General features: G+C 35.4%; 1 protein-coding gene and 1 long non-coding RNA gene across 6 annotated transcripts in view; both read left to right on the plus strand.

Moving 5' to 3' along the window:
- The first annotated feature begins 548 nt into the window (after positions 1-548).
- LOC101251212 (uncharacterized) lies at positions 549-4,539 on the plus strand. Of its 5 annotated transcripts, none has more exons than XM_004246209.5 (9): positions 549-830; positions 907-1,000; positions 1,101-1,189; positions 1,267-1,405; positions 1,843-1,917; positions 2,183-2,304; positions 2,385-2,460; positions 3,394-3,453; positions 4,142-4,539. In XM_004246209.5, exons 2-9 carry the CDS (start codon positions 911-913, stop codon positions 4,277-4,279), a joined length of 789 nt encoding a protein of 262 aa, XP_004246257.1. In that variant the 5' UTR covers positions 549-830; positions 907-910; the 3' UTR covers positions 4,280-4,539. The 5 variants fall into 5 exon arrangements, with proteins under 5 accessions (XP_004246257.1, XP_010325734.1, XP_069144919.1 ...); XM_010327432.4 differs by lacking the exon at positions 4,142-4,539 and adding an exon at positions 3,541-3,979; XM_069288818.1 differs by lacking the exon at positions 4,142-4,539 and adding an exon at positions 3,702-3,979.
- A 6,719-nt stretch (positions 4,540-11,258) lies between these two features.
- LOC138338131 (uncharacterized) overlaps positions 11,259-15,692 on the plus strand; it is a 28,487-nt gene continuing 24,053 nt past the window's right edge. Inside the window, exon 1 of the long non-coding RNA XR_011211476.1 lies at positions 11,259-11,327. This is a non-coding gene — a long non-coding RNA (uncharacterized lncRNA). The remainder of the gene's footprint in view (positions 11,328-15,692) is intronic.

Consider the following 15,692-nt stretch of genomic DNA (forward strand, 5'->3'; position numbering starts at 1 on the left):
AACTAAAAGGATCTTCAATGAAATGAAGAAGAATTTTGAATATCTAAATTTTCTACAATCTTGAATAAAAATCAAAGAGATATAGATGAACTTGATTCACCAAAAGAAATTGTTTGTCCAAACAATTCAATCACTTTTGTATCCTTCATAATTCACCTCGCTTATTCAAAATTTTGATAAAATTTTTTTTATGAAAAACAGAGAAAACGGTGAACGAGAAGAAGAAATTTAATTTTTAATTATTTTGGTTTGATACACTATAGGATTTTGAATTATTGAAAATAATTTGGAGTGGAATAGCGCAATTTATGAAATCTTAATTTTATTTTAAATTTTTTTTCTCCTTAATTAGTGCAACACATGGATACTATGAGATTTTAATTTGATTTTTCAGTTTTTTTCTCTCTTAAAAAGTGCATAAAATTGATATATAATATGTGAATTCTTACTAATGTATCCAAAATGTCTAAGAAATATGAGATTTATGTAATCACAATAATAGTGATATAAGATAATATAAGTTTTACAATATGATATTTATTTAAGTTATACTATAATTAATATTTATTTAAAAGCATATATTGAATTTTTCTCCAAATTGAACCCTATGCTATCATCATGTGCCAAATTTGCTGTAGAATGGATTTTATGATGGGTAGGAATGGGGAGTGAATATAAATATGAAATAGTGGTTGGAAAATAAAAATAAAGGAAGAGAAGGATGGAATTGTGGTTATTGGCATTAAATTTCTTTCAATTCTCTGACCTAGAGAGTTGAAACATTCTTCTTTTCTTCCTCCTTTTCTATGTTGCTCATCTTTGATTTTCCTGTAAGAATTTTACCTATTATGTGTTTGTATGTGAATCTTTTTCTTTAATGATTTAAGATTTGATTTTACCTTGTAGCAATATGTTGGTTAGCATAGCGGGTCATGCTACCCCCATTAAAGAATTATTGTGGCTGCTTTCTCTCATTGCTGGTATCATCATCTGTAAACTTGTGAGATTTTTCTTGCTTGCTTGATTACAATTAAAAAGAAAAAAGAAACATAGCTTGTGTAATTTCTTACTTTGGAAGATGTTATATTCTTTGGTTGAAGGTTTATCAATTAACAGGTGCTATAAGCCCTTTCTTCTTCACGGGATATGTTAAACTTGATTGCCAGAAAAAACTTGAATGGAACAACCGGTAGTAATCTTAACTTTTCATGTGACTTTTAGTGATATAGTTTATGTGTCTTACTGAGGAATCTTTCGTTTGTTCAGAGGGTTTTCCACTTTCCACGCGCTCCTTGTAACAGCTGCTTCTTTATATCTCTTGCTTGAATCAGACCTTTTCTGTGATGGTGCTCAGGATGAGTTAATTATAAATAGAACATCAGCTTTTTCAGACACCATACTCGGGGTATTATTTTGTCTTTGTTTTAGATTACAATTATAAATGGTTGCCAATATTTCTCCATTTCGTCAGTTAGCAAGATTTTAAATAGTTTAGATTAACAAATTTTTTATCCATATATATTAGACTTTATGAGTTTTATTATTATAACCATTGGGAGAGAAAAATGCTTAATTCATACTCTTATTAATGTCATGCATCATTATGCTTTTAGTTTCCTAGGGTAGTTACACAACCATGGCTTTACTTACCCGGGGCTACTCTGCTCTAACTTTCCCTGCAGTATCTAAATGTAATAATGTTGTTGTGGTCATGCTTTGAGTTTATACTTGAACAACTTATATCTTCCTTCATCTAATTTGACTCTAGCTTCTTATGTTGATATTTTGTTGGATGTATATATTATCAATTCTCAGCTCTATTCCATCTGTATGGTCATGCAGATCTCCACTGGCTACTTTCTGGCAGACCTGGCAATGATTTTCTATTACTTCCCAGCCTTGGGCGGAACGGAGTATGTAAGTATGAGAAAGCACTGTATTTTCTTGTATAAGTATACTATCAATTTCATAAGTTGGGGTTGTTGGGCTTTTAATCAACGCATAATAGGTACTACTCCTCTTTACTTGATCCCGCACAACTCCAACAATGGGTTCTTGCAAAAGATTAATGTATGAGTTTCTCTTACTCTTCATAGGGTCTGATTGTGTATCTTGTTGGATCTTTTGTGGCGTTGATGTTTAAGATTGTACTTTGACTTTGAATTTTTATGTTATCTTTCAGGTCTTACATCATGGACTTTCAATGTTTGCAATTGTTCAATCCCTTTTAAGTGGTCAAGCACAGATATATATATTTATGGTACTTTTTACTGAGAGTACTACTCCCTTTGTTAATTTAAGATGGTAAGAACAATTGATATCTGCTATTCCTCGTCTTCCAAACCTAACATTCTACATTACTGACTGTATAAGCATATATGTAGGTACCTAGATGTTGCTGGTCAAAAGAACTCTCAGCTTTATGTAATTAATGGAGTAGCTTTATTTCTTGGGTGGCTGGTATGGTCATGCACGAGAATTTATTTCCTTCTGCCTTTGTTCTTGCAATTATGTGGATATGAAGCTAAGCTAAATTTCTACTTGGGTGGCTATAAATTTTGATTTGGCAAGAATGGTCTATTTAAACTTATGACCTCCTTGCCCATAAATTGACAAATTGCTTTCTTCTTTGATGAAAGTATTTTATGCACAGGGTACATTTGATTTGTTCTCGATTAGTGAATAAAGATGGTCTAATTTCATCAAAAAATTCTTTGTGCTACCACCAATGCAATGTAGTGTAACGGCAATAACTAAAAATGAAACCAAGTTAGTTACATCAACTATCTTGAACATTTGCTTCTATCATGTTCTGTTCAAAGTTTAAAAACCGATATTACACGGGCTGGTGTTGCTGATAATTCTGAAGATATTTGTGTTTCTACTAATGCTACATATGCCTTGAAATCTACTTGATAAAAAATGTGTTTGTGCCTTAGCTGGTTATGTTACAAGGATGTTAGTTGAACACTTTTTTCATTTGATATGATTATCTTTTTAAACAATAATTCAGCAACTCAAATATTAGATTTGTGACCACTTACCAATAGATTAAAGTATCCACATTTTGATAAACCAAAAGAAATTGCCTGGGTTTTATGCAATATGACAAACTTGCAATAATATTAAACATTTGTTTTGAGGTTAAGCTTGATAGCATCATGCACCTTTAAATCAAGAGTTTTGACTTTCTCCCGAGTAATTCATGAAAATAGAAGGACAAGTCAAATTAGCTGTATGTTTTAGACAGTAACATCTTGAACTGTTACTATTTCTTATTCTCATTTGACTTGTTCTTTTTATGATTGTGATGTTATTTTTTTTTTCAAGAGACTTCTAATGCTAATAAATTGTTATCTTTTATAACGAAGGTTTTTGATGTGATGCTTTCAGGTTGCAAGGATTCTTTTGTTTCTCTTTTTTTTCCATCATATGTTTAACCATTTTCATCAGGTGAGTACCTATTTGCACAATGTGTAGAATCTAAACTGTTTTAAGGCCTAATTCTTCTTCAACTTAAATACTTGTGGGATTTTGAAGCTCGGCGGAATTCTTCAAGTCTACATACTAGACATTGATTTATAAACTCTAGGTCCTAATGGATTATGTAGCTAGGTCAAAGTTTTGGTTACCTCTGCATCATCTAAGTGGCTAAACAAGGGAGACGTGTTAAGACTTCAGAGATTTTTCTAATTGGTTAGGCTTTTTCTTATAACTGCAAAATTTCTGAGGGCCATGGCCGGTGAATAATGGACCTGCTCCTCTACCTTTCTTCACTTAATCGGCAAGATTCAAACCCTGATGTGCATGTACTGTGAACCAGCACACATCGCAGATTTGTTGTTACCACTAGACCAATGCCCTGGGGCCCGGGTACTAGACTATTTAATTGATGAAAGTGAGATATCTTAAACTTTGTAAGAATTAAAAATGCAATTAATTTTCGGGTATGAATTATATGTCCGTGAGATTTTCTTGATGTGCTGTTATCGTTTTATGCTTAGGATAGCTGAATCAACTGACCCTACTTGACTAGAATCTGTTTCGGAAATAACATATTAGTTTCCTCCATTTGAACGGAAAATGTATGTGTAAAAAAGATAAGAGGACACGTTCTAACACTAATTCAATTGTTCTTCAGATCAAGAACGTTTATCCACTGGGATTCTACAGCTTGTTGACTGTACCTCCTATTTTGGCACTGCTAAATATCGTCTGGTTTTGGAAAATCACAAAGGGTTTAATTAAGACTTTGAGAAAGGCTAGACACAGCCAGTAGCAGTCAACAACAACTACTACTCTTTTGAAGCTTGTGCATCAAATAAAGCTGTTTTCCGATCCCTACTTCTTCATTGAATTACTGAGCCAACAAAACAAGTGATTGTAAACTAACATTTTTACAGTATCTTTGTCAGAAAATGCTAATCATAAACGTGACATCTCTTTCAAGAATTGTAGTGTGATGTAATGCCCAAGTGTAGAACTGGTTATTGACAGTGGGGTTGTTTTTGCAAGGCGACAAGGAGCCTATTGGGTTAACAGTTTTTCTCATAATGCACAACAACTTGTTTTGTCTTTTGCAAAAGGAACTCAAAATTGTCATATCCACTTGTCAGGCTTTTACTCTCCCTAGCTCCTCATGTTTATTATATATTAAATCAATAAAAATTTGTAACAGCCTGTTTGGCTAGGCTTATGAATACATTTTTTTTTCCAATAGTACTTTAACTGAGGAAGTTTGCATTTGGCCAATAAATTGAAGAAAAAAAAAACTTTTGAACAACAATTAGTGTTTGGTTAACAACTTTTTTAAAAGTTTATTTTTATCCAAAATTTTTATATTTGTGAACTACGTAAAAAAATACTATAAGTCGTAATAATTGTCAATTCAAAATATTTGAAAGATGGTATATTCAGGATTGTATATAGCAGCATCTCTATGGGACAAACTCTTTCAAAATCTATAATTCATAACAATTTGGTGCTACTATCTAGTAAAAATCTTATTAAAAACTATTCAAGTTTGAGACCTATTAGCATCAACAACATATCAACGAGATCATTTCATGGTATGCTGAAAAAAGTTTTGTTGATGCTATATATTCTAATTAGTCAGATTCTTTGAAGGAGAGAAAAATCATTGAATATGTGTTTCCTACATAAGAGTTATGTAGTAACTGATATCAGGAAGAGGGGGGAACCAGTCAATATGATGATTAAATTGGATATAGCTAAAGCTTGTAATAGGATTTCCTGGCTTTATTTAAGTAAGGTTCTAAAGAAATGATATTTGCAGACCAACTTATTAATATGATCGGACATACAAATCCAACAATTGAAAGCAAGGGGACTCTTTAATCTCTAACTCAATGCATTCTATCAAGTGAAGTGTCATCAAATGCTCTTAATTCTCTATTTAAAATCATAACCATGTTAGTTATGGAATGCCTAAATTGAGCCAGAATTTGAATCACTTAACTTATGTGGATGATACTATTATGTTTGCATCAACGAAGAAAGGATCCTTCAACTCTTTTTTTTTATTATTATAATTTTCAAGATTTTGAAGGATTATGAGGAAATGTAAGGCCATATGATCAATCATGTACCGCAGATTTACGGTTCTAATAATGTTTTAAACTTAGAGTTTTGGATGCGTCTTAAGTACTTTTTAGTAGATTCGATGCTATTTTTTTGGCTTTGATAATTATTATTTTGTGAAGACTTTGTCCATTTAATTCTTCAAGCATCTGTTTATAATATAGCTTTTGTTCATCAATTCAAGATTCCAGATTCCAATTGCTCTAACTATAATTTCATGTAGTTATTTTAACAAACATAATATAAATTGTGATAACTAAAGAATTAGTAGCTAAATCCATAACTAGAGTTGTGAGAACCACGAGAAATTAACAAAGTAGACTAAATAATTAGTAATTCTTGACTAGTGTTTATGCATGTATTGTTTATCGATTTGCTTTGATTGCTTTCTAACGGTGCACAGTGTTAAAACCCACCTTATTCCTACTTTCCAAACCAAGGAAGTAAAGAATGGGAAAAGAAAATAAACAACAGAGATTTGGCGTGACAATCTGCCTTCTAATAGCTTGAACCATACTTGTAAAGGCTAATCTGGGATCAAGAGTAAGGTTAATAAAGTACACACCCGTAGACCGATTAAGTTGTGTGGTGAAATTTCCTACTTGAATGATCAATCACTTAGGATAAAACTAATGTTACTTTCCAAGTCTACACCCTGGGCGTGGTCGACACTCGAGAACCATTGTCGGCCCCAAACGAACAATTGACATGTCTTAACTCTTAGCAAAAGACTTACTCTTAATAATACGAACTCAAAAGCATAACTTCACTCAATGTCTCAAAGAAATACTCAAAATATTTTAGAAATAAAACATTTAACTAGCCAAAGATGCAACTCAATTCTCAACATAAACAACTGAAAATGAAAAGAATCATGAACTACTCTCTATCTATCTACGAAGGCTCTAATACAATGAGAGATGTCGGGACACGACAACCGATCATCCAAACAAATAGAAATAGCTGAAGATAAATAAGGGATCCTTCAAAAGCAAGAAGGTTCGCCAAACAACTCTGGAATTCAACTAGACCAACAAAGCACTGGATGTTGATTCTGGTTATATGATACATCATAAATATGTAGGTCAAAAAATGATGTCAGTACATGAAATGTACGAGCCTGTGAGGGGAAATCTAAAATATGACATAAGCTTAAACCGGAACCGAACAAACAACTTACCTCGCCTCAAATCAACTCAATCTCAACTCATTTTAATATAATAGCAATAAATAATGTGTTATAAATAAAAGCTTTTAAAACACTAGATAACAACTCAATGTATTGAAAAATACAATATAACTTAGTTTGTATGTAAAAATACAAAATAAATTGTGTTTGAGAGATACTCTAATAGACAACAATCACTATGACCTATGTGATGATACAACGTCTCGACCACGTGGCCAGAACTATCTTATGCCTTGCCGGTGTATGGAACCCCTCAACTAAGTGAATACTAGTCTATGCTTAAAAGCAATAAAGAATTATCTCTAAAAAGTATGACCCTTTCTACCAACGTTGGCTACATGGTTTAAGAGGGTTGTGACTTGTTAGAACCCTCCCCATATTGATGCTCAATACTACTCCAAAAAATATAACTTAGCGCATATGTTTTAATGAAAACATTTCCTCATCCTCAACTTTGAGATTATTACTCAAAAGGTTTCTCTAAAAAGTGATAGTAATCAAAATTGCTCATGAACTCTTTTAGAAATCAGTGTTTCCTCTTATCTTAAATGTAAAACCATTTACTATTGGGAATACATATATATCGTTTTAAAGAAATTGAACTCAACTCTACTCTTCCTCAAACTCAAATGTTTAGGTCATAAAACAAGTTCAAAAAGGTTTGCAAAAGACTTTTCAAAAGACTCGAAAGAACTCTCAAGACTTGATTCTTAACTTTAATTTGAATTTGAATCATGAATTCAAGGTTATGATTCATGTTATGAATGATTTCTAGATGTTTAGGATTATAGAGGAGTTAGAATCACAGTTGAGTAAAGGTACCCTTTGAAAGAACTCTGAAAAGCTAAATGACGAAAAATGGGTGGGGACAGGAGACCCTGGCACACTAAGTGGCGCGGGGCACCAATTCCTTTACTACTGGATCTCTCTGTTGGCGCTTTGGTGGGGCAGTGTGCCATCCCTTGTCTAGAAAACCCTAATGAATTTCTTTCTCATATTTCAGACCCTAACTCGCCTAGATTTGAAAGGTTTCTTTTCCAATCACATAGATTCGAATACCCAACATAAGTACACGATAATCTACTCAAAACAACCCTCAAATCACTAACATGTATCTCAAGAACTCATTAAAAACCCAACAATCAAGAGTACGAGTGGAATTTCAAGAAATCAATCCTTGAACTTTGAGAACAAAAATTACATTAAGATAGCATGATTAGCGTATAGGTAGACAAACCCAACACTATGAGAACTTACATACCTCTTAGGGATCAAACCCTTGGCGAAACAATCTTGGATCCGCCAGAAATTTCGATGAATGCCTTGAATTTTCCATCCTTTCTCCTTTTTTATCTTTCTGAACTCTATAGAAAGTGTGAATTTGGATTGTAAAATTGAACCAAAATAGTTTAGACACCTAAAACCTTACTAAAAACAAACTAATCTGATTGGTTAAGGAAAAAATAAAGATACCCCTCATATTTTCATAAGTTTTCTTAAATAACATGCTAACTTAAAACAGATGTATCTCCCTCATTTGAGATCGAAATTTAGCAACTCAGTGGCAGTGGAAAGAGGATCTCAAGACCTTTCATTTGATATCTTATGGGGCACCTAACTCATCATATAGTGAGAGTAATGGTCGTTTGAATTTAACCCAAAACTCACAACATAAACATAACTTGAAAATTTTTAGATTTGGCTTTTCTAAAATTTAGCTCTTTCTAATGTTACAAATAACGTGTTGACTTTGTATGTTAAACATTACGCAGGGTTACTATTATAGAGTTTAGTGCGTTAAGTACTTGTTTGGAACCCATGTACCCTAGTTTCATCTTTGATTAATTTTACAAAATGTTAAAATATTGTTTACTTGTTACCAAATTCAATCAATTGATATTTTGTGTTACAAAATCCCCCTTTTACAAAAATAATCTAACTGAAAGTACAATCAACAGTTATTAGCCTAAGTCTAGACCTCATTTCTCATGGGATCAACCCTAACTTCTGTTTGATTCTTTATTTGAACAACAACAGTTTATACTTATTTATGGAGGTAAAAATTTGGGTATATCAAATTTCGATTTCGCTGCTGGGAAATAAGACTTCTATATTAGATTAATTTTGTATTTGCACTGTTAGTTAATTATTTCCCTATTTGTATTTTTTTTGGTTCCCTACAAATTTTGTTTGAAGTATATGTCAAGTACACAGAATCAAGGAACCCCTAAACCCCTTATAATCTATAACTAGCCAAAACTCTATAAAAGATGGACGGGCATGAACAAAGTCTAAGACTGAACAATGATCCAATTGTAGAAGGTCAGGAGGATAACCCTGAAGTTCAACTTCCATGAGTAGGGGAGGTACCGAGAAACAATTAGAAGAACCCTGTGTTAGTACAAGATCAATAAGCACCTGATGTTACGTGATAATTTCAGGGTTGATCATAATGATATGGGATCAACATGCGCTATAGTTATACCTCCACTACCACCCAAACATACATTTGTGGTTACTAGAAGTCTCACGCAAATGCTTACTTCCAGAGGTTTATTTCATAGAATGTAATTTGACGACCCATATACTCATTTGAGTAAATTTATCAATGTTTATAAGAGTAGTATGGGAAGGCTAGACTTAGATGTGGATGTGATCGGTTTACATGTGTTTCCATTATAATTAATGTGTGATGCTATTCATTGCTATCAAAGATTTCATATAACCGAGTTACCACATGGTCGGAGTTGCATAGAGTATTCTTGAAAACAAACTTCTCTTTGTCATAAAAGTTGAAGATGAGAGATAAAATCAACAACTTCATGGCTTTATCGGGAGAAGTTTACTAAACCACTGTATTGATGATGAATCGTTCAAGGAGTACTTTTATAGAGGGCGGATGATAATGAAAAAAAGTGTTAGATGTTATTGCTGGAGGATTATATGAAGCTAACACATTTCAGATAATTACACATAAGTTGGGAAATATTTAAAAGAATAATAAACCATGGAATACTAGAACTTCAGCTATGAAAAGATCTCTTTTTAAATACAATCCACTTATGATCAAGTGAGTGAAAATATGCGTCAAGAAGTGGCATAGTTAAGAACATATGTCAGATTGGTGTTGAAACATTTGAGTGGGGGTGTTGAGAATGTTAATCCATCAACTACCAGAATAGACAACACCACATGATCATGTTTTTTAAAATGATATTAAATGTTTGGGGGGGGGGTTCTAGAATAACACCCAAACATCCATTCAGGAAAACTGAAGCCAAGGTTAAGGAAATTAAGATTGGAATTACAACAATACAAACTTGAGGGTGGAATGCAATTTGAGCGTGGTTCAGGAATTCTATGCTAATTAGAAACCTGATGCTCATTCTTACTTTGTAACAATACGTGGCATCGAGGTATCTCTTACACCATCAACTATTAATCAATTATTGGGAACTGCAGAAGCCCCTTCGAATATATCGACTGGCTTAAACATCAGCCCTTTATATCAACAGATTCATCACACTTTGTGTGGCATGCAGTCCATTGCTAAGTGGATTCGACATGGACATTGTGGCTTTCCCTCCTGGCAAGTGACGTAAAGAAAAGAAGTGAAGTAAGCTCCCCCCCGATACAAGCGAGCTAAGGGGCTTGAAGTTATCATCCATCCTATCCTTATGCCCACATGAATCGAGAAGTCTGGGTGTGGATAAAAATTGTTATGAACTTTTTGATACCAGGTCTGTATTTCAAATAGGTGACGAGAGACTGAGTGTGCTTGGTTTATGCTCTAATGAAGGAGTTTTCCATTAATGTGCCGTAGTGAGGACCACGGTCCGTGGACCAGGTCCGTCAATCTTGGTCCACAGACGACGGCCAAGACTATGGACCATAGGTAGGACCACAGTCCGTAGACCAAGTCCGTCGATCTTGTTCCACAGAAAACTCAAAGATCCCAAACTACGGCCAGGTTCTATAGACCGTAGGTAGGACCACGGTCCATGGACCTGGTACGTCAATCATGGTCCATAAACTCATTCTCTGAATCAAACGACGAAGGAAAAGGACGGATTGTAGTTGGAACCACGGTCCATGGACCAGGTCTGTTGATCATGGTCCATAAACCCACTCTCTGAACCAAGCGACAAAAGAACAGGACGGACCGTACATAGGACAATTGTTCGTTTCCACAGATGATGGCCAGAACCTACGGACCATAGTTAGGACCACGGTCCATGGACCAGGTCGGTCGGTCACTCCGACAACAGTTATAAATTAGTATTCAATCTCAGCATGTTATAAATTTGGTCATTGCATCAAGTTAGCTCAGAATTCAGTATATTATGTTCAAATTATTATATTTGCTTTTTAGCTTATTCAGTTATATTTTATTTCATCTTTAATATATCTTACATGCTCAGTACCTTCAAGTGCTGACGCATACGTGCGCTACATCTTCTCATGATATAGGTTCAGGTCCTCAACATCCAGATCACACATAAATTGATTTTCGATCTCCAGTTCAGAAGATTCAGTGGTGAGTCCTCATTCTTCAAGGACAACAGTCATGAGTTTCGTTTTTAGTCTTTTAGTCATTTAGTTTCAGTTTTTGCTAGACTTAGCTGGATCTTGTCCCAGTATTTCTAGATAGTTCAAAGGCTATTTTCAGACATAGTTAGTTTCAGCCTAGTATTGAGTTAATAACTTCTTTATATTAAACTCACAAGTACTTCATTTATCTCAGTTATAGAATATCGATATTCCCCATATTTTTAGTTTAAATTATGATTTAGCTTCTGTTATTAGTTTATTATCTTTAGTATGATCATGATCATGCCAGCAGGGTTAGCTTGGGATCACTTGTCGTCCTAGGTTCCTTGTCCGCGTCTCACGGATATCTCGGGGCGTGATAAAACCTTATATCAGAGCATTAGGTACAAGAGTCCTAGGATGTATGAAAAGTCGCACTAAGTAGAGTCATTTTCATGGATGTCAATTGCACCACATCTAATGAGAGGGAGGCTACAAAGTGTTTTAGGAAAACTTCACTTTCTTGTTACTCTTATCGTGCATAAGGTATGATCTTATTCCACTCTAACTTAAAGTTCTACGTTTCAGATCATTCCTCCTCGTAGAGCTAACGCTATAAATGCAAACGCATCTCCTCCAGTCCCAAATCAAGAAGTCTTCAATGTTGAGTTCAGGAATTCCATACAAATGTTGTATTAGAGTATGATCAACTAGAACAATTGTGTTCATACTCCGGTGAATGCAAATGGTGGATCAGCAGCAGCAAGGGTCCATGACTTTGTTAGGATGAATCCACCTGAGTTCTTAGGATCACAAACTAATGAGGATCCTCAAAATTTCTTGGATGAGATCAAGAAGATCTTTGAGGTAATGCAAGTCACTAGGAATGATCGGGTTGAGTTGGCATCATACTAGTTGAAGAATATTGCTCATATATGGTACACTCAGTGGAAGGAAAATAGGGGTATAGATGCAACTCCTTTTAATTGAGATTGCTTTAGTGAGACCTTTCTGGATAGGTTTTTCTGAATAAAGTTGAGAGAAGAAAAGGCTCAGGAATTCATGAACTTGAGGCAGGAAACATGACACTACAAGAGTATGGGCTCAAGTTTAACCAACTTTTCAGGTTTGCTCCTCACATGGTTGCTGACTCTAGGGCTCAGATGAATAAGTTCTTGTATGGAGTGTCAGATTTGGTGAAAAATGAGTCAGAAATTCTATGTTACTAGGAGATATGAACATCTCTAGGCTTATGACCCATGCTCCATAATTTGAGGGTGATAAGCTTAGGGAACATTCCAAGGAGCATAAGAAGGCTAGGACTGGGAACTATGACTATTCTAAGCAGAATTTGGGTGGTGGAAATCGCTCGGAGAGTCAGCATATGTTTTCAGCTCCTGCCCCTTCGTCAGCTAGTGTTTCGTCCTTCAAGAACAGGTATGACCAGAAGGTTAGAGCACCAGGCTATAAGTCTCAGAGAAGTGTTTCAGAAACCAAGACTTACCCCACTTGTCCTAAGTGTTCTGGGAAGTGTTTCAGGAACCAAGACTTACCCCACTTGCCCTAAGTGTGGTAAGAACCATCCGGGCGAGTGTCTCACAGGAAAAGAAGTATGATTTGGTGCGGTTAGTCTGATCACAGTTTGAGGGATTGTCCTTCTAGACAGGGTGAAGGAGGTGGTAATGGTAGAGCTCAGTCTACAACTTCATCAGCACCAACAAGTCGCCTGACTCAACAGGCTAACTCAAATGGTACAGGTGGCGCTCAGTGCAGAATAGGTTATATGCTCTTCAGGCTCGCCAGGATCAAGAAGGTTCTCCTGATGTAGTTACAGTTACGTTAAGAGTCTTTGACCTTGATGTGTATTCATTGTTAGATCCAAGGGATTTTCTTTCCTTTGTAACTCCTTACATAGCAGTCCATTTGAGTATCAGTCCGGAAAATCTCTCAGAACCTTTCTCAGTCTCTACTCCTGTTGGTGACCCAATTATATCTAGACGGGCATACAAAAATTGCTTTGTCACAGTATCTCAGAAAGTCACCTCAGCAAATCTTGTAGATTTAAAAATAATAGAGTTTGATATCATTCTAGGCATGGATTGGCTACATTCATGTTATGCCTAAGTCAATTGTAGAAGTAGGATTGTTCGTTTTCAGTTTCCAGATGAACCAATTTTAGAATGGAAGAGTAGTAGCTTAGTGCCTATTGATCAATTTATTTCTTACGTTAGGGCCAGAAAAATGATCCTTAAGGGTTATCTCATCATCTAGTTCGGGTGAAGGATTCTAGCTCTGAAACCCCAACTCTTGAGTCAGTTCCAGTAGTCTGTGAGTTTTTAGAAGTGTTTCAAAAAGATCTTCTCAGAGTCCCTCCCGACTTTGGAATTGATATCTTTCCAAATACCCAGCCTATTTCTATTCCTCCTTACAGAATGGCTCTAGCAAAGCCTAAGGAATTGAAAGAGCAGTTGAAAGACCTTCTAGATAAGGGATTTATTAAACCTAGTATTTCACCATGGGGTGCACTAGTGTTGTTCGTAAAGAAGAAAGATGGTTCTCTCAGAATGTGCATTGACTATAGACAGTTAAACAAGGTCACAATCAAGAATAAGTATCCCATCTGCAGGATTGATGACTTGTTTGACCAACTTCAGGGTGCTAGCCATTTATCAAAGATAGACCAAAGATCGGGTTATCATCAACATAGAATTAGAGATAGTGACATTCCAAAAACAACATTTAGAATTCGGTATGGTCATTATATATTTGTAGTTATGTCATTTGGACTAACTAATGCTCCTGCAGCTTTCATGGATTTGATGAAAAGAGTGTTCAAATAGTACTTGGACTTGTTAGTTATTGTCTTTATTGATCATATCCTCATTTATTCTAGGAATGAGGAAGAACATGCGAGTCATTCGAGAGTTGTTCTACAAACTCTCAAGGATCTCCAGTTATTCGCTAAGTTTAGCAAATAAGTTCTGGTTGCAATCCATTGCTTTCCTTAGTCACATTGTATCTAGCAAAGGGATCCAAATGGATTCACAAAAGATAGAAGCAGTGAAACAATGCCCTAGACCTACCTCTGCTTCAAATATCAGAAGTTTCTTAGGTCTAGCGGGTTATTGTAGAAGGTTCGTGGAAGGATTTTCATCTATAGCCTCACCATTGACTAGGTTAACTCAGAAGATGGTCAAGTTTCAATGGTAAGATGATTGTGAGAAAAGTTTCACATAATCAAAACTAGATTGACTATAGCTCCTTTCTTGACTCTACCAGAGGGTTCATATGGTTATGTGATCTATTGTGATGCATCCAGAGTTTGCCTAGGTTGTGTGTTGATGTAGCAAGATAAGGTTATAGCTTATGCCTCTAGACAACTTAAGGTTGATGAGAAGAACTATCTAACTCATGACCTCGAGATTCGAACAGTAGTATTTGCACTCAATATATGGAGACATTACTTGTATGGTGTTCATGTAGATGTGTTCACTGATCATAAGAGCCTTCAATATGTGTTCACCCAGAAAGAGTTGAATCTTCGCCAGTGTAGATGGCTTGAGTTCCTTAAGGATTATAATATGAGTGTGCATTATCATCCTAGTAAGGCAAATCTAGTACTAGATGCTCTTAGCAGATTATCTATGGGTGGTGTAGCCCATGTTGAGGAAGAAATGAATGATCTAGTGAAGGATGTCCACAGGCTTGCTCTCTTGGGAATTTGCCTTATGAGTATATCATATAGTGATGTGACATTTTAGAATGGGGAAGAATCTTCTTTAGTAGTGGAGGTTAAGGAAAAGCAAGATAGTGATCAAATCTTGCTTGAACTTAAGGGTGCAGTCCACAATCAGAGAGTGGAGGTTTTCTCCCAAGGGGGAGATGGTGTACTTCCCTACCAGAGTAGATTGTGTGTTCCTGATGTGGGTGAGTTGAGAAAGCATATCCTTGCAGAAGCCCATAACTCCAGATATTCTATTCACCAAGGTGCCACTAAAATGTATCGTGATCTGCGGGAAATCTATTGACATAAAGAGGGATATAGCAGATTTTGTGAGTAAGTGCCCCAATTGCCAGCAAGTCAAGGTAGAACATCATAAACAGGGAGGTATGACTCAAGATATCGATATTCCTATTTGGAAGTGGAATGTGATCAATATGGATTTCATCACAGGGTTACCTCGTACTCACTGACAACATGACTCCATTTGGGTGATAGTTGATAGGATGACTAAGTCTTCTAGCTTTTTAGCAGTCAAGATTACTGATTCGGTAGAGGACTGTGCCAAGCTTTACATTAATGAAATTGTGAGGTTACATGGGGTTCCGGTTCCTTTGTCTATCATCTCAGATAGAGGTCCTCAGTTTACCT

The sequence above is a fragment of the Solanum lycopersicum genome, chromosome 9, assembly GCF_036512215.1.
Source record: "Solanum lycopersicum chromosome 9, SLM_r2.1".
Taxonomy (NCBI): domain Eukaryota; kingdom Viridiplantae; phylum Streptophyta; class Magnoliopsida; order Solanales; family Solanaceae; genus Solanum; species Solanum lycopersicum.